Raw genomic sequence first — 18,523 nt, 5'->3', positions numbered from 1 at the left:
CCACCCACACTTTTACGTCCTGGCGCACATTTCTTAAATGCCAATCTCTTTCTTGAAGGCTGTGTCTGTCCATGTCTGCCACTAATAGCAGAGGAAATAGATGGAGGTCTAACTGTGAGTTTTTGTTGTGGGCCCCCAGGAGCAGGGTCTGCCTGCTCAGCAGAGAGACCTCTCACAGCACTCTCTCCATCAGCCCTATTGATCAGCACTGCTATTGGCATAATCCCTGTGAATAAAATGCTGCTCTATTGAGTCCAAATCCCTACTGGGTTTCAGAATGGAGAGACATAACCTTTTGCGTCTTGGCTTTGTGCACTGCTATTCAAGTCGTCACCCCTAACAACCTTGCTCCCTTGCAGAGAGGAACAGATAGATAAAGTGGAAATGTCACAATGTGGAGTTGGAGTACAGCCTTTCACAAAAATACCTGTTTTTCGCCTTACTTTCCCCAACTACAGTCTCAGCAGCAGACCAAGAGATAAATTATTGAAATGATTAATAAAATCAAGGGCAGGTCAAACCGTGTTTTTCTGGGCCTTGACTCACTAGTGATGACATCAAAGAGAGAAGAAGGCTTGACTTGTGCATCTAGATACACTCCCTGTTGTTACACCAGGAACCCCCTTGACATTTATAATAATTGGAAGATGAAAAAGACAATGTTTATACAGATTCTCAGTGTACAGAATGTGCAGTGTTTTTTAACCACATCTTAAAGAACAAGCATTATATCTTCTTATGATTTATACTGGTGTACGAGGAGGGAAATTACCTCTTCACACTTACTTTCCGATTTCAGAACAATTTCAACTTCCTAGAAAAAAGATTGCTTTAGTAATCTCAATAAGTGTTGCAAATGATTATAAATAGGGAATCCATTCGGTCCATTTCGTAACATTAGCAGGCACTAGCCTTTTGGTCCTTCAATATCTCTTTTCTCTCTTTATCCTTTTATCTTTATTTCCCTGAGCCTCAAAATGACTTTAGGTAGTCGAGTCATTTCCCATATCATGTATTTATTTAGGAATTAATATGTATTTATTTATTTGTGTATTAATCTATGATCTATGTATTTAATATTAAATAGTACACAGTTATTTTTCATTAGTTCTGTTGTTGTAAAGTTACTGTTTCTCAGTGGTCCTTTGTTTTCTGTTTTGCTGGAATATAGGGCAGTACAGTTTGGGTGCTTTTATCTGAAACAGTCTGTGTGCTACTGTTCCGTAGCAGTTTTTTCCGGCAGCTTGCCGGATTGAGAAGACCCTTTCTGGGCAGCGTGTGAGTCCCCGCTGCCACGTTCACTGGGAATGAGACATAAGAAGGGTCCAGACAGTTCTGGAGGACGGAGTGCTCTGAGGAGGAGAGCGGCGGTGTGGGCGAGCCGGCTTGACTAGGACTGGGCTCACTGTCGTCAGTGTCTGGGGTCGCACAGCCGCCCTTCTTCTCCTCTCCCTCTTCTTCATCCTCCTCGTCATCATCACAGCACAACGCGTGGTATAGGATCTTGTCACTGAAGCGGACCCTCTCTCTGGTGCCGGACGTGCGGGAGGTCTTGTGGCTGTGCGTGGAGCTGGAGGCCTCTTCGCTGGCACTGGACGAGTCTGGGGTGACTATGAGAGGTCCGTTAGGGATGGGCAGCCCCCCGTTCATTTGGGAGTAGGCTGAGGCGGTTGTTGGGGGCGGGGTTGGGGTCTGGGTCTGGGTGGGGATGCACCCACGCCCCGCCCCTGGCTCCAGCCCTGCATCCTCGGGCTGCTCCGTTGGCGCTGCTTTGTGGGCGGCGTTTGCTGCAGCGACTGAGGCCTCCAGATAGCTGCAGAACTCCCAGCTGTCTGAGAGCACGTCGGGGTTGAGGAAGTCCAGCCTGAAGGCCTCTCCCAGGCCCCTCTCGCTGCTGGACGTGCTGCTTGCTGTGGCCACCGTCCAGTCATCTGGCTCCAGGTCAAAGTCAAAGTCTGACGTCAGCTTGTCGATCTGACCCACCACCTAGAAGAGTAGAGAGAGAGTAGAGCAGATGTTTAGAAGATATGGTCTACATCATTATACATTATGTAGTTGACTTAATATGCTGTTAACTATACATGAACATGCTTTCCACTATGAAGACAAATACTTTACACACCACCTGTGATAGCAAAGAGGGAGGCGAGACGGGGTGAACAGATGATTTGAAGTTATAGATATGTTTTTAAACACTACTTTACAATAATGTGATGTTTTAATGTCCACTATGAAGACATACAGTGGGGTCTGAAATTATTGAAACCCTTGATAAAGATGAGCAAAAATGACTGTATAAAATCAATAACTCAAATACTGAGCTATATTGTATTGTCAAAACAATTGGGAAATTATATTATTTTATACTACTAGAAATGCTCAGAGAAAGAAAGAAATCTCTAAAAGGTATGGATACAACAATGTGACACCCCTGGTTTCAATACCTTTCGATACCTCACCTTGCGAGGATAACGTCACTGAGCCTTTTTCTAAAATGTTTTATGAGTTTGTGAACACATTGGGAGGGATCCTAGACCATTCCTCCATACGGAATCCTTCCAGATCCTTGATATTCTTCGTCTGCACTTATGGACTACCCTCTTCAATTCAAACCACAGATTTGAGTCCGGAGACTGTCCGGAGACTGAGATGGCCATTGCGAAATTTTGATTTTGTGGCCAATTAACCAATTATTTATGGATTTTGTTGTGTGCTTCGGGTTATTGTCTTGCTGGAAGATCCACGGCCAAGATACAGCCTCCTAGCACAGGCAACCAGGTCTTTTGCTAAAATGTCCTGTACTGGGTAAAGTTCATGATGCCGTTGACCTTAACAATGGCCCCAGGAACAGTGGAAGCATAACATCAAAGATGCCCTGAACCTTAAGACACTGTCACTAGCTGGCTACCACCCGGTACTATACCCTGCACCTTAGAGACTGCTGACCTATGTACGTAGAATCATTGAACACTGGTCACTTTAATAATGCTTACATACTGTTTTACCCACTGTATATGTATATACTGCATTCTAGTATTGGCTCATGCTGTATAACTACTGCTGTACACATCTTTTCGATTAATATACTGTCTATACTGTCTATACACACCATTCACATACATACAGTGAGGGAAAAAAGTATTTGATCCCCTGCTGATTTTGTATGTTTGCCCACTGACAAAGAAATGATCAGTCTATAATTTTAATGGTAGGTTTATTTGAACAGTGAGAGACAGAATAACAACAAAGAAATCCAGAAAAACGCATGTCAAAAATGTTATAAATTGATTTGCATTTTAATGAGGGAAATAAGAATTTGACCCCCTCTCAATCAGAAAGATTTCTGGCTCCCAGATGTCTTTTATACAGGTAATGAGCTGAGATTAGGAGCACACTCTTAAAGGGAGTGCTCCTAATCTCAGCTTGTTACCTGTATAAAAGACACCTGTCCACAGAAGCAATCAATCAATCAGATTCCAAACTCTCCACCATGGCCAAGACCAAAGAGCTCTCCAAGGATGTCAGGGACAAGATTGTAGACCTACACAAGGCTGGAATGGGCTACAAGACCATCGCCAAGCAGCTTGGTGAGAAGGTGACAACAGTTGGTGCGATTATTCGCAAATGGAAGAAACACAAAAGACCTGTCAATCTTCCTCGGCCTGGGGCTTCATGCAAGATCTCACCTCGTGGAGTTGCAATGATCATGAGAACGGTGAGGAATCATCCCAGAACTACACGGGAGGATCTTGTCAATGATCTCAAGGCAGCTGGGACCATAGTCACCAAGAAAACAATTGGTAACACACTACTCTTTGAAGGACTGAAATCCTGCAGCGCCCGCAAGGTCCCCCTGCTCAAGAAAGCACATATACAGGGCCGTCTGAAGTTTGCCAATGAACATCTGAATGATTCAGAGGAGAACTGGGTGAAAGTGTTGTGGTCAGATGAGACCGAAATCAAGCTATTTGGCATCAACTCAACTCGCCGTGTTTGGAGGAGGAGGAATGCTGCCTATGACCCCAAGAACACCATTCCCACCGTCAAACATGGAGGTGGAAACATTATGCTTTGGGGGTGTTTTTCTGCTAAGGGGACAGGACAACTTCACCGCATCAAAGGGACGATGGACGGGGCCATGTACCATCAAATCTTGGGTGGGATCCTCCTTCCCTCAGAAAGGGCATTGAAAATGGGTCGTGGATGGGGATCAAATACTTTTTTCCCTCACTGTACATGTACATATTTATTTATATCCGGACTCTTACATTGTTCGTTTTGATATTGCTCATTCTGATGTCTTAATTTATTGTTTTGGGTTTGGCGTCAAAATAATAATGTATAAGCAGGAAATAACCCCATACCTCCTAGAAAATATGATGGTGGATCTTTGATGTTATGGGGCTATTTTCTTCCACTGGTCCCAGGGCCCTTGTTAAGGTCAACAGCATCATTAACTTTATTCAGTACCAGGGCACTTTAGCCAAAGACCTGGTTGCCTCTACCAAGAGGCTGAAACTTGGCCACAAGTGGATCTTACAGTAAGACAATAACCTCAAACACACATCAAAATCCACAAAGAAATTGTTAATTGGCCACAAAATCAACATTTTACAATGGCCATCTCATTCTCCGGACTTGAAACCCAATGAAAACCTGTGGTTTGAATTGAAGAGGGCAGTCCATAAGCACAGGATATCAAAGATCTGGAAGGATTCTGTATGGAGGAATGGTCTAAGATCCCTCCCAATGTGTTCTCCCAAAAATAAATTAAAGGCTCAGTGCCATTAACCTCGCAAGGTATTGAAAGGTATTAAAAACAGGTGTGTCAATAATTTTGACCCCTACCTTTTTTGAGAAAGAAAATGATTACTTGTTAAACAAAATCTCTTTCTCTAAGAATTGTACTAGTATAAAATAATATTATTTCCCAGGTTTTTTTAAGCGTTTGCCTACAATTTAGCTCAGTATTTGAATTATATATTTTATACAGTCATTTTTGTACATGCCACGCTAGGATGATTCGATTTAAGAGACCTATACATTCTACTAGTATGAAGAAAATGTACTACACACTAAATCAAGCCATAATGAAGCTTGACTTTCACCCACTGTACAGGGAGTCCAACTAGCAAGGTAGTTTATCAACCTGGCTTGGCAAAATCAACCTCAATACTCCTCATCAGCACCCAACCATGCTGTATGAGTGTTTATGGTCTCATGAATAGAAAGCACTTGAGCCCACAACACCATTGATTTTGTTGATTTGCTGATGGCACATAAAATTCGAGCCTCGAACACTTGACATTTGAGCACCTTAATCAACACATTGCGCTCTCATAAGCAATCTATTGTAAAATGAAAAAATGCTCAGCATTCATGTAGTTTGTAAGTGATACATTTCCCCAAACCGTTCCACAATTAAGACTAGTGTTTCTCAGATCATGTAAATATGGAATTGGAACAAAATTGTTGTTGAAGAGCTAAGAAGGTGTTAGCTGTACCTTGAGATTTGCTGTAAATTATCCCTTTTTACACCACTATAATTCTGCTATTCTCTATTTGCCTCTGTGCTTTCAACTGCTCATTGTGACATCAAATGAGCAGTATCAGAAAAACAATCCCCTGTCTGCATGAGGGATTAAAACCTTAATTAATTATTTCAGCACAATGACTTTAAAGGAGCAATTAACAGTCCCAAAGACATGACTACACAAATACCCTGATTAAAAACCCAGTATCATTCAGCTGATGTGCTAACTGATTGCTCAGGTGATTTCTAGTGCAAACACAGCCATTTGGCATCAAATAGCTTCCTAATCTCTGACAGATCGCGACAGGACTGAATCTTACATAAATATGTACAGTGTGTATTGAGAAAATAGAAAAAGAACAAAGCCTTGCATTGCCCACCAACAACTCTTCACAGATGGAGGAAACCATTTTTGAAGGTCTCACAGGGACTATCTGGAGGCTACAGTACATCATACAGCAGAGGAGGGATGGAGGGTATTTTATTTGATTATTTACAAACCCAAAGCGTCCTGTTCTTAACATACGCCATATCGTGGTAGTGAATTCAACCATCTGCATTTGAACCAGTCTTGGAACAGCCCATTCTCATTTTCCTGATTTCACTGATTCTGTTTCTTTGTAGTATATCTAATGCAGGCATGTGACGTGTGTAAGGGCTTTGGGTAAACAGATTGCCAGGTTTGTGTATGGCGTGCATAGGTTTCTGTGTGGGTGTGCCAGGCCTGGCCGGGCAGCATTGCATGCCACAGGAGCTTCAGTACCAGGGCTATGTTTTCCTCTATTGACAGTCAGCCCTGTGGGAGCAGATCCTCTGTGGGGGCGCTAAGCAGTGAGCTGAATGGGTAAACCAACCTGTCTGTTGAATGATTTGCAGACTTTAAACTAATGCAAGATGATTCTCACACCCAGAGGGAATGGAATGGCTTTGTTTAGTTCATTACTCATCCTGAAAAAAAAGGGATTTAATTTAATCAATGTGTTTAGAAAAGTATGGTCTGTCAGAATCATTTCACGAGTCCGCCTGAACGCCTGACACTGACCTAATTTAACTGCCTTAATTGGGTATCAATTAATAAAGCACCCAATAACAGAGGCATATCATTTCCAGTCATAATATGTTAAACAAATCCCTTTTGTAAAAAACGAAATGGATTTGAATACAAAAGAATGGCAAACACTGACTACCAACCAAAGCCCTTTTGAGTGACACACATCCGCTAAGATAAGGTACTTGAAAATTGTACAAATTACGTTCATAGTCGTTAAACATCATTTGAGTTTTCATCTCCATCTCCATGGTGACCCAGCTCACATCCTATCATGAGATATTCTCCCCAGGGTTAACCCACCGTGAGCCCTCTCTCCCAGGCACTGTTACACCGTCATCAGCCTCCAGCATGTAGGCTAATTTAGCTTGATAACAGTCTGAGCTTGAAGGGTCTGCTAAACATTTATAGGTCACAGATGGCCTCAATGCAGCAACAATGATCAGTAATCTCTGTCTTTTCTTCCAGGAAGAAGAACAATGTGTGATGAGTGAGCTATGGAGTGAATTATTGGGTAAACAGATTGCCTAAAGTATAAGGATGAATGAACACATCAGGAACAAGTCATTAGCGAGGGACACACTGTGTTTGAAATGGAAGGAGCACAATGAGTACCAGCAACAGTAATCACAAGCTTTAGAGTAAAATCACATCCTTTTGTTGGGTTCCATAGCTCATGATGTCACAGCAGATTGCAACTGGACCACGACACAGAATCGGCTTTGAAACATTGTTTGCCTTAACACCTGACATGATGTAGGAGTAAATGCACTGGTAAAAGAGCACTTTTTCTCTTGAATAGAGCTAGACACGTTTCATATTTACACATAGAATTTAACAGGCAACCTTGTGGCACAATTGTTGGACCTCCGGGTGCAAGGTCACTGGTTTCATCCCTCGCCCTTTTCTACAGAATTGTTATTTGGTCCTTTGTAGCTCAACTGCAATACAGTTGTAGCTACAGTGACCTATCCATGCCACTTATTACTGTATCAGTAACAACATAATGACTACAGAGAAGATAGATGAGTTGTTTTCTTTCTTATTTCGGGAGATGCATCCACACTCTCATTTTATCCATTGTCTGTGCCGGCATGATTGTGGCGGCCTGTGGCTGTGACTGACTCAAAACAATCCCAGCTCGGCTTGAAGCACATGATCGTAATTGTGCCAAGTACTCAAAACTGAGCCTAGTCATTTTGGAGTGCTCAAAGGTGGTTTTGTGAGAGAGGCTGTGTGAATGTCAGCTGAGGTTTACCACCCCGACTCTCCATCTGCCATGATTGGCCTGCTGGGTAATTGATGGTCAGGCTGAAGAAGGGCACTTGCAGCACAGGCTGTGACAGAGCCTTACAGTGAGGAGGGGGAACCAGGAGGAAAGTATTGGAACATGGAGTGATGGTTGATGATGTGAATCTCTGTTCAAGCCTTAGCTCTGCTCTGTTCTGCAGAGAGCTGTCCGAGACAGTGCAGCGGTGATCTCTAAATTAGATTCAGTAGTGTCCTCTATTAAAAGGCCAATCTTCAGTTGAAACAATGAACAAAGTGGACACCCCGCCTATGTTTTGGTAAAAAGCTGAGGGATTTATAGACAGAACTATGGAAGCAATGACCAACCAAGCCATGATATCAAAATTATAGTTTTAACCATGTTTTGAATCTATGCAGTGTTTGTGTCACGATCGTCTACGAGAGAGGAGGACCAAGGCGCAGCGTTGAATGCGAACATTTTATTATATCAAGATGATCACACGATCAAAACAACAAAAACGAAACGTGACGTCCCTGGTTACATACACGAACCAACACGGAACAAGAAACCACAAACACAAAGTGAAAGACAGACAGTTAAATATGGCTCCCAATCAGAGACAACCAGCTGACACTCGTTGCCTCTGATTGGGAGTCACTCAGGCCAACACAGAAATACAAACATAGAATTACACACCCTGGCTCAACATAACAGTGTCCCCAGAGCCAGGGCGTGACAGTACCCCCCCCTAAAGGCGCGGACTCCGACCGCGCCAACTAAACACCACAGGGGAGGGACCGGGTGGGCACTCCGCCTAGGCGGCGGATCCGGCTCCGGGCATGATCCCCACTCCTTCTCCAACCCCCCAAAGTACCCCTGGTCCGATCCGGCCCCGCTGACCAGAGCTGAACCGAACACTGGTGGAGCGGATTGCTCTAGCTCCGGCGTGACGCAGCACCTGACCGGTGCCGGACCCGCCACCGTTGAACAGGCACGGGCCGTGCCGGACTGACGACGCACACCACTGGCTTGGTGTGGGGAGCAGGAGCGGGCCGAGCCGGGCTGACGAAACGCACCACTGACTGGGTGCGGGGAGCAGGAGCGGGCCGGACCGGGCTGGCGGCTCACCACTGACTTGGTGCGGGGAGCAGGAACGGGCCGTGCCGGGCTGACGACGCGCACCACTGACTTGGTGCGGGGAGCAGGAACGGGCCGGACAGGGCTGACGAAACGCACCACAGACTTGGTGCGGGGCGCAGGAATGGGACGGACTGGGCTGGCGACGCGCACCACTGACTTGGTGCGGGGAGCAGGAACAGGCCGGACCGTACTGGGAACACACACCACTGGCCCTACGTGGGGATCAGGAACAGGCCGGACCGGACTGGCAACACACGCCAGTACTCACTCGCCGTGCCTCTACATCTTCCACCCCCTCTTCGACCAGTGGCCCCCGTAACCTGGCGGCCTCCTCTGCCAATCCGCTGGGCCGCTCTGCCGCGGTCTCCTGCTGGCCCGTCGTCCACGGCGTTAGCCCCCCCCTAAACATTTTCTGGGCTTCACTCCTACCCGTGGCCAAGGTCTCCATGTCCCTCGCCAGCCGTTCGCCCTTCTGCCACAATGTCAAGCCCTTCTCTTCCTCACTCAGCTTGACCCAGTCGAGGAGGCGAAGGAGATCTGTTAGGGATCTCCCTGGCAATGGCTCCTGGACACTCTGCTTGGTCACATCTTGGTGGTTTCTTCTGTCACGATCGTCTACGAGAGAGGAGGACCAAGGCGCAGCGTTGAATGCGAACATTTTATTATATCAAGATGATCACACGATCAAAACAACAAAAACGAAACGTGACGTCCCTGGTTACATACACGAACCAACACGGAACAAGAAACCACAAACACAAAGTGAAAGACAGACAGTTAAATATGGCTCCCAATCAGAGACAACCAGCTGACACTTGTTGCCTCTGATTGGGAGTCACTCAGGCCAACACAGAAATACAAACATAGAATTACACACCCTGGCTCAACATAACAGTGTCCCCAGAGCCAGGGCGTGACAGTTTGTTTACATTTACAATGTTTGCAAACATTTGAGTAAAACAAGCTTATATTTTGGGTTTGGATGTAGCTACTGCAGATTGCTCATTTAAACCTCCCCTGCTTTCCTAACGCTTCCCGCTTCATGTAATGGTAGAGTAGCCTATTATATATCAGTGGTGTTGAAGCTTTATTACTTCTACCTGTCTGTGTGTTATGTCCTGTCTCGTAGTTGTGCCTATGTTCAACAGTTTGTATTGTTGTTCCGATCATTATATTTGAAGTAGCAACACGACCAAGCTATTGAGGTCAAAACCAGCAAATGTGATAATGAGTGTTTGAATTGGCTGTTGACAAGGAGGCCTAAATGACTACCGACCCGTGGCACTGACGTCTGTAGCCATGAAGTGCTTTGAAAGACTGGTCATGGCTCACATCAACAGCATAATCCCAGAAACCCTAGACCCACTCCAATTTGCATACCGCCCCAACAGATCCACAGATGATGCAATCTCTATCGCACTCCACACTGCCCTTTCCCACCTGGACAAGAGGAACACCTACGTGAGAATGCTATTCATTGACTACAGCTCAGCATTCAACACCATAGTGCCCTCAAAGCTCATCACTAAGCTAAGGATCCTGGGACTAAACACCTCCCTCTGCAACTGGATCCTGGACTTCCTGACGGGCCGCCCCCAGGTGGTAAGGGTAGGTAACAACACATCTGCCACACTGATCCTCAACACGGGGGCCCCTCAGGGGTGCGTGCTCAGTCCCCTCCTGTACTCTCTGTTCACCCATGACTGCATGGCCAGGCACGACTCCAACACCATCATTAAGTTTGCCGACGACACAACAGTGGTAGGCCTGATCACCGACAACGATGAGACAGCCTATAGGGAGGGAGGTCAGAGATCTGGCCGTGTGGTGCCAGGACAACAACCTCTCCCTCAACGTGACCAAGACAAAGGAGATGATTGTGGACTACAGGAAAAAAAAAGAGGACTGAGCACGCCCCCCATTCTCATCGACGGGGCTGTAGTGGAACAGGTTGAGAGCTTCAAGTTCCTTGGTGTCCACATCACCAACGAACTATCATGGTCCAAACACACCAAGACAGTCGTGAAGAGGGCACGACAAAGCCTATTCCCCCTCAGGAGACTAAAAAGATTTGGCATGGGTCCTCAGATCCTCAAAAAAATTCAACAGCTGCACCATCGAGAGCATCCTGACTGGTTGCATCACCGCCTGGTATGGCAACTGCTTGGCCTCTGACCGCAAGGCACTACAGAGGGTAGTGCGTACGGCCCAGTACATCACAGGGGCAAAGCTCCCTGCCATCCAGGACCTCTATACCAGGCGGTGTCAGAGGAAGGCCCTCAAAATTGTCAAAGACTCCAGTCACCCTAGTCATAGACTGTTCTCTCTGCTACCGCCGGCAGCAGCGGTACCGGAGTGCCAAGTCTAGGTCCAAAAGACTTCTCAACAGCTTCTACCCCCAAGCCATAAGACTCCTGAACAGCTAATCATGGCTACCCGGACTATTTGCACTGCCCCCCCACCCCATACTTTTTACGCTGCTGCTACTCTGTTAAGTATTTATGCATAGTCACTTTAACTCTACCCACATGTACATATTACCTCAACTACCTCAACTAGCGGTGCCCCCGCACATTGACTATGCAACGGTACCCCCTGTATATATAGCCTCCCTACTGTCACTTTATTCTATTGTATATATAGCCTCCCTACTGTCACTTTATTTTTACTTCTGCTCTTTTTTTTTTTTTTTTTTTTTTTCTCAACACTTTTTTGTTGTTGTTTTATTCTTACTTTTTTGTTTAAAATAAATGCACTGTTGGTTAAGGGCTGTAAGTAAGCATTTCACTGTAATGTCTGCACCTGTTGTATTCGGCGCATGTGACCAATAAAATTTGATTTGATTTGATTTGATTTGATATTTACTGTGTGCTCTTATCACTCCATTGATGTTTAAACAGATGTTTAATGAGGTACGTTTGCTTCGGTATGCATTGGTGGTTTTAATGTAGGAAAACATTCCAGCTAGCTGTCTGTCTAGCAAATGGAGGAAATCCCTCATCTCTTGTAAGTACTGTGAATACATGTATTCTAAATAGGTTATACTGTATGTATAACCTGAATGTTTTGTAATTCACTTCATAGACCAATATGAATAATTCCAACGTAATGTCTACAGACCATTTTGTATGATTGTGTAATGAATACTCGGACAGAGTGGTAAGATCCAATCGCAGAATTGCGATGCTTTATTAGAGTACAGACAAGGGAATAGCTTAATCGTGGTCTGGCGAGCTGTGGTCAAAACCGGGCAAGGCAGAGACAGGCAGAGGTACCAAGGGAGCGGGCGTAGTCGTAGTCGAGGGCACGGGCACAGGTTCAGAGTACGGTAATCACTGGGATAGACAAGCAGAGGATTAAGCAATTCGGGGAGTCCAACAACGAAGCACAGGTCTGGTACACTGGTAATCAAAACAAACTATCTCTCTCTCTCTCTCTGAACAAAACGCTTAGCAAGTCACAAAGGAACAATACCTCGCACCGACTGAACTACTGAGCACACCTTATATCCTACACTAATTACTGACAGGTGTGCTCAGAACTCAGGTGAACCAGATCGAGTCTGATGACTCCCCCTCTCTGTAGATCGGGGAAGTGTCAGACTCTGTCTAGACCCAGCCAACCCCCGATCCCTTACAGTATCCCCCTCCCCAGGGCCGGCTCCTGACGGCCTTCTACCTCTACCGGGTGGTCTTCCTCTGGGTCGGGGTCCTGGATGATCTGGGTGTTCAGCGTGGAAAGTGGCCTTGAGAGCGGGATCCAGTATGTCCTTAGCAGGGACCCAGGACCGTTCCTCAGGTCCATATCCCTCCCAGTCCACGAGATATTCGATGCCCCCTCGTCTCCGTCTTGACTCCAGTATCTCGTGGACTGTATAGGTGGTGTCCTGTTCATCCTCCAAAGGTGGTGTAGTAGGTTGTTGAGCGATTGGGGGGTACATCGGGCTATAGTGGACAGGTTTCAACAGGGAGACGTGGAACGTAGGGTTTATCCTGTAGTGTCGAGGGAATAACAGACGGTAGGTGACAGGGTTAATACGTCTCTGTACCTTGAAAGGACCGATGTACCTGGGTTGGAGCTTCTTGCAGCTCCGTCGGAACCGCAGGTCTCGGGTAGACAGCCACACTCGTTGCCCGGGTTGATAAGTGGGAGTAGGTCTCCGGCGTCGGTCGGCGTAGGTCTTTTGCTGTTGTGAGGCTTGACTGAGATGTTGATGGGCCGTCTCCCAGACCTGCGCACTCCGACGAGAACCACTCGTCCACAGCCGGTACCATCCCTGGTGCGGTATCCCATGGGAACAGGGGTGGTTGATACCCTAGAACACACTGGAAGGCGTTAGGCGTAGGGGAGGTGTGAATGAGTGAGTTCTGAGCATACTCTTCCCAAGGAAGGAATCGGCTCCACTCTTGCGGCTGCCGCGAACATTGTTGCCGTAGATATTTCCCAATTTCCTGGTTTAGCCGTTCTGTCTGCCCATTGGCCTGGGGATGATATCCGGAGGTGAGGCTCACCGAGATGCCCAAGCGTTCGCAGAAGGCCTTCCATACCCGGGATACAAACTGGGGTCCCCGGTCGGAAACAATATCATCCGGAACACCAAACTGCCGGAACACCTGGTTAAACATCGTCTCAGCCATCTGAGTGGCGTTAGGTAAACGGGTCATGGGTACTAACCGGCACATCTTGGAGAATCGATCGATGACCACGAGAATTACAGTATGGTCCTCTGATTCTGGTAGATCGGTAACAAAGTCCATTGCAATGTGCGACCAGGGTCATTGAGGAGTAGGCAATGGCATCAACTTACCCTCCGGTAGTGCACGAGGCGCCTTGGACTGAGCACATACGGGGCAGGATAATACATAGTCTCTGACGTCATCTGTGAGGAAATCCCACCAGTATTTTCGGCTGATGAGTCGTGTAGTTCGAGTGATTCCGGGATGACCAGATCCCAGCGACGTGTGGCACCATTCCATCAGTTGAGGTCGAAGCGGAGCTGGTACAAACACCTTAGACACCGGGGTTTCTGGAGGGGCTGGTTCCGCTTGTAGGCTCTCCTGAATAGTGTCATCGATAGCCCACCTCACAGGACCAGCACGGCAACTCATGGGGAGGATAGGTTCTGGCTCCACGGGTCTTTCCGCGCGCTCGAACCGTCGGGAAAGCGCGTCCGCCTTACAATTCTTGGACCCGGGGATATAAGAGACAGTGAATCGGAAACGGTTGAAGAATAAAGACCACCTTGCCTGTCGGGAGTTCAGTCGTTTGGCACTGTGAAGATACTCCAGGTTGCGGTGGTCCGTGAGCACTTGGAACGGATGCTCTGCTCCCTCCAACCAATGTCTCCACTCCTCCAGTGCTAACTTCACCGCCAGTAATTCACGATTACCCACGTCATAGTTCTGCTCGGCCGAATTCAGTTTCCTTGAAAAGAAAGCACAGGGTCATGATTTAGGCGGCTCACCTTGGCGTTGGGATAACACGGCTCCAACTCCAACCTCCGAGGCGTCCACTTCCACGATAAACGGCAAGGTAGGGTCCGGCTGACATAAAATAGGAGCGGTGGTAAAGCGTTGTTTCAACGTCTCAAACGCACGCACTGCCCCCTCCGTCCAGTTCAGACCGCCACCCTTGTAGCTGGTCATCGCAGACAGGGGCGCTGCGGTTGTGCTGAAATTACGCACGAACCGTCTATAGTAATTGGCAAACCCTAAGAATCTCTGGAGCTCTTTCACCGTCTGGGGTTGAGGCCAGTCTTGTACCGCTTGCACCTTGGATTCATCCAGTTTAACCCCGTCGGGAGTGAGGATGGCCCCAAGGAAGGAAATCGTAGTGACATGGAATTCACTCTTTTCTGCCTTCACGAACAGAGAATGTTGTAGGAGCCGATCCAGAATCTGTCGTACATGGGACACATGTTCACTCAGAGAGTTAGAATATATTAGGATGTCATCAATGTACACTATAACAAAGCGATCAATCATGTCCCCGAAAATGTCATTCATGAACGCCTGGAATACTGAGGGCGCGTTGGTAAGTCCATAGGGCATGACACAATATTCGTAGTGTCCTCGATGTGTGATGAAGGCGGTCTTCCATTCATCCCCTTCTCTAATGCGCACCAGATTGTACGGACTCCTGAGGTCCAGTTTACTGTAGATTGAGGCCTGCCCCACCTGCTCGAGGGCTGCTGGAATCAAAGGAAGAGGGTAACGATTTTTGATGGTAATATCGTTCAAACCTCGATAGTCTATACAAGGACGCAGTCCGCCATCCTTTTTCTTCACGAAGAAAAAACTGGATGCAGCGGGAGACGTAGATGGGCGAATGGCCCCTTGCTGTAGCGCCTCATCAATATACTTGCTCATCGATTCTCGTTCCGGCTGTGACAACGGGTAGATTCTTCCACGAGGAGGTGTAGCCCCGGATAGCAGATCAATCGCGCAGTCCCAGGCCCGATGAGGTGGTAACATGGTAGCCCTCTCCTTGGAGAACACCTGCGCGTAATCCTGGTATTCTGTAGGAACAACAGTAGACACCGCACCCTGCGCATCCTCCACAGTAGACATTTTGCACGGTAAATTGAGGCACTCTGCCCTACATACCTCACTCCAAGCAGTGATATCGCCAGATTTCCAGGAGATGACCGGATCATGGGTGACGAGCCAGGGGTGGCCGAGAACTAGCGGCTCCCGTGGAGCGGAAATGACGAACAGAATGATGTTCTCATGGTGTATGGAGCCCACTTGTAACTTGATTTCCTCGGTACGGTGCGTAATGAACCCAGTGCCCATGGGCTCACCGTCTAGCGCGTTGACTCGCAGGGGAGGTTGAATTGGGATAAATTGAACTCCCAATTCCTCAGCGAGACCCACATCCATAAAACTGGCAGCCGCCCCGGAATCAATAAGACCTTCCAACCTGCGCACTCTCTCTCCAACAGATAAGGTAACTGGCACATACATTTGTTTAGATGTAATGTTGAAAACGTGAGTCTCACTCACCGGTTTGGCAGTTCCGAGGCGATATTCTGGGGTACGGTTTGGTCGTACCGGACATTGCCGAATGAAATGACCCGACTGACCACAATACAGGCATAGTCCGTCTTGCCGACGTTGTTGTCTCACCGAACCCTGTAGAGGTGACCGTCCCAGTTGCATGGGTTCCTCCTCAGATTCTCTCCTCCGCTCTGTCGATTGCTTAGGACCAGTGACCGAGAGCTCCCGGACTGTGGATACCTTGTGTTAGAGATGGCGATGTTAATAAACTCATGTAGCGCAGTGATATCTCCCCGACAAGCCAACTCAGTCTGTACTTCTTTGCGCAGCCCTCTTCGGAAAACGGTGAGCAAAGCAGTCTCGCTCCATCCGCTACCGGCTGCTATAGTACGGAACTCTAAAGCGTAGTCGGCTACTGTGCGACGGCCCTGCTGAAGTTCACATAGTTGGTCTCCCACGCTACGCCCAGATACTGGGTGGTCGAACACCTCTTGGAACAGTCTCTTAAACTGAACTTCCGCATTCAACTCGGGGACCTCAGCTGCCCAAAGCGCAGTAGCCCAATCCAGTGCTCTTCCCGTTAGCAGAGAAATCATGAAATCCACCCTGCTACGGTCATCGGGAAACATAGTACGATTATAGGACATATACAGGGACGTCTGGAGTAGAAACCCCTGACATTTGCCAGGTTCCCCGTCGTACTTTGTCGGTAGAGAAATCGGAGGTGCCTGACGAGGACTGACCGTGCTCGGGATGGTGCCTTCAGCCGCACCAGCGTTGAGTAGCTGCAGGAGTTCATCCATCCGTTTCTCCTGTATCTCCCATCGCCTCTGTAATTCCGCTGGATCCATGGTTAGGCGAGGTATTCTGTAATGAATACTCGGACAGAGTGGTAAGATCCAATCGCAGAATTGCGATGCTTTATTGGAGTACAGACAAGGGAATAGCTTAATCGTGGTCTGGCGAGCTGTGGTCAAAACCGGGCAAGGCAGAGACAGGCAGAGGTACCAAGGGAGCGGGCGTAGTCGTAGTCGAGGGCACGGGCACAGGTTCAGAGTACGGTAATCACTGGGATAGACAAGCAGAGGATTAAGCAATTCGGGGAGTCCAACAACGAAGCACAGGTCTGGTACACTGGTAATCAAAACAAACTATCTCTCTCTCTCTCTGAACAAAACGCTTAGCAAGTCACAAAGGAACAATACCTCGCACCGACTGAACTTCTGAGCACACCTTATATCCTACACTAATTACTGACAGGTGTGCTCAGAACTCAGGTGAACCAGATCGAGTCTGATGACTCCCCCTCTCTGTAGATCGGGGAAGTGTCAGACTCTGTCTAGACCCAGCCAACCCCCGATCCCGTACAGATTGTTGGTAGTAGCAGTGTAGAATGACTTACAGAGGTCAGAGTCTGGAAAAAATAATAGTGGCTGCCAGCTACTGCCATGTTTTCAACCAATGGCATCATTCCTCTATTAATTTATCACTATACTATCACTTCTATAATCTACTACTACTACTACTACAACTACTACTACTACTACTACTGCTACTACTACTACTACTACTACCACTACTACTACCACTACTACTACTTCAAGTGCCAGTTTTATTGCAACTACTGTACTGCAATTGCGGCTATTCAATCAATGCAGCATTCTTTTGAGACATGCAAAAACACATTAAATGTAATAACCATCTCTGAGTTTTCATGAGACAGACACGTATGCTGTATCAGTGAATCCTTCCTCTGTGATGCAGATTGTCTGTCTTGAAACCATTACACAATATTTATGTGACCCTCCATCTGTTCCTGTGTCTCTCTCTCTGTATTTCCCCCCGTCATTTTGAAAGTTTACTGAGAAAAGTTTGCAGCGCTTACTCGTTAATTATGCTACATCAAGCGTCTGGCATCGATTTTATTTTCCAGAGTGAAAATGTGAAATGTGTTCAATAGCACAATTAAAACATCTCAATGTCATTTTATTCTCAACATGTCACAATGGACTCCCAGCCTGTCCTTGTGCAGCACTTCTAGTGTTAGGGAGCAGTTCATGCCAATTAGAAAGCCTCGGCAATGACCAAAATGGCGTAGCATGCTGGCTCTGAAGTGAAACGTTTGCAAATATAGTTTTAATGTATTTAGCTCCTGCAGCTTCCCAGCTCCTCCTCACCAAGTGCCCCATGCCTGTTTCCACTTAATTTAGCTCTCCTCAAGACAAGGATCGCCGAGCGTCCTGAAGTCGGAGTATCTCTGAGATACTGTTTATCACATCCCACTGAAACTAATTCATCATCATAGCTCCACTCTGAAAGGACATGTTTACTGAAATCCCTTGAAAAATTGCTTTTCATTGTCTAATGAAAATTGTAGGTCACCTCCATTGCTGTGCTTCTGAAACATAAATAGTTCTGTATATCATTAAAAATATCCTAAAGGGCACCTTACTCACAATCTATACAATCTAAATATTTACTTTTCTCTGTTAAAGTATTTTGTCAGCAAAATGGCGTAATTGACCATGCAAAGTGTGAGGTTTGATAAGGAA

The 18,523-nt window shown here is 46.9% G+C and overlaps 1 protein-coding gene across 3 annotated transcripts in view; it reads right to left on the bottom strand.

Annotated features, from left to right (window-relative positions):
• Positions 1-647: 647 nt before the first annotated feature.
• LOC121582284 (inhibitory synaptic factor 1-like) overlaps positions 648-18,523 on the bottom strand; it is a 69,527-nt gene continuing 51,651 nt past the window's right edge. For all 3 annotated transcript variants that reach the window (XM_045225008.1, XM_045225010.1, XM_045225009.1), the window contains one exon: positions 648-1,986. In XM_045225008.1, coding sequence (XP_045080943.1) covers positions 1,135-1,986 — 852 coding nt within the window. In that variant the 3' untranslated portion in view covers positions 648-1,134. The remainder of the gene's footprint in view (positions 1,987-18,523) is intronic.

Source organism: Coregonus clupeaformis, chromosome 15 (assembly GCF_020615455.1).
Source record: "Coregonus clupeaformis isolate EN_2021a chromosome 15, ASM2061545v1, whole genome shotgun sequence".
In the NCBI taxonomy this organism is placed as follows: Eukaryota; Metazoa; Chordata; class Actinopteri; order Salmoniformes; family Salmonidae; genus Coregonus; species Coregonus clupeaformis.
Note: the sequence above shows the minus strand (reverse complement) of the source record. Positions and strands in the feature narration are given on the sequence as shown.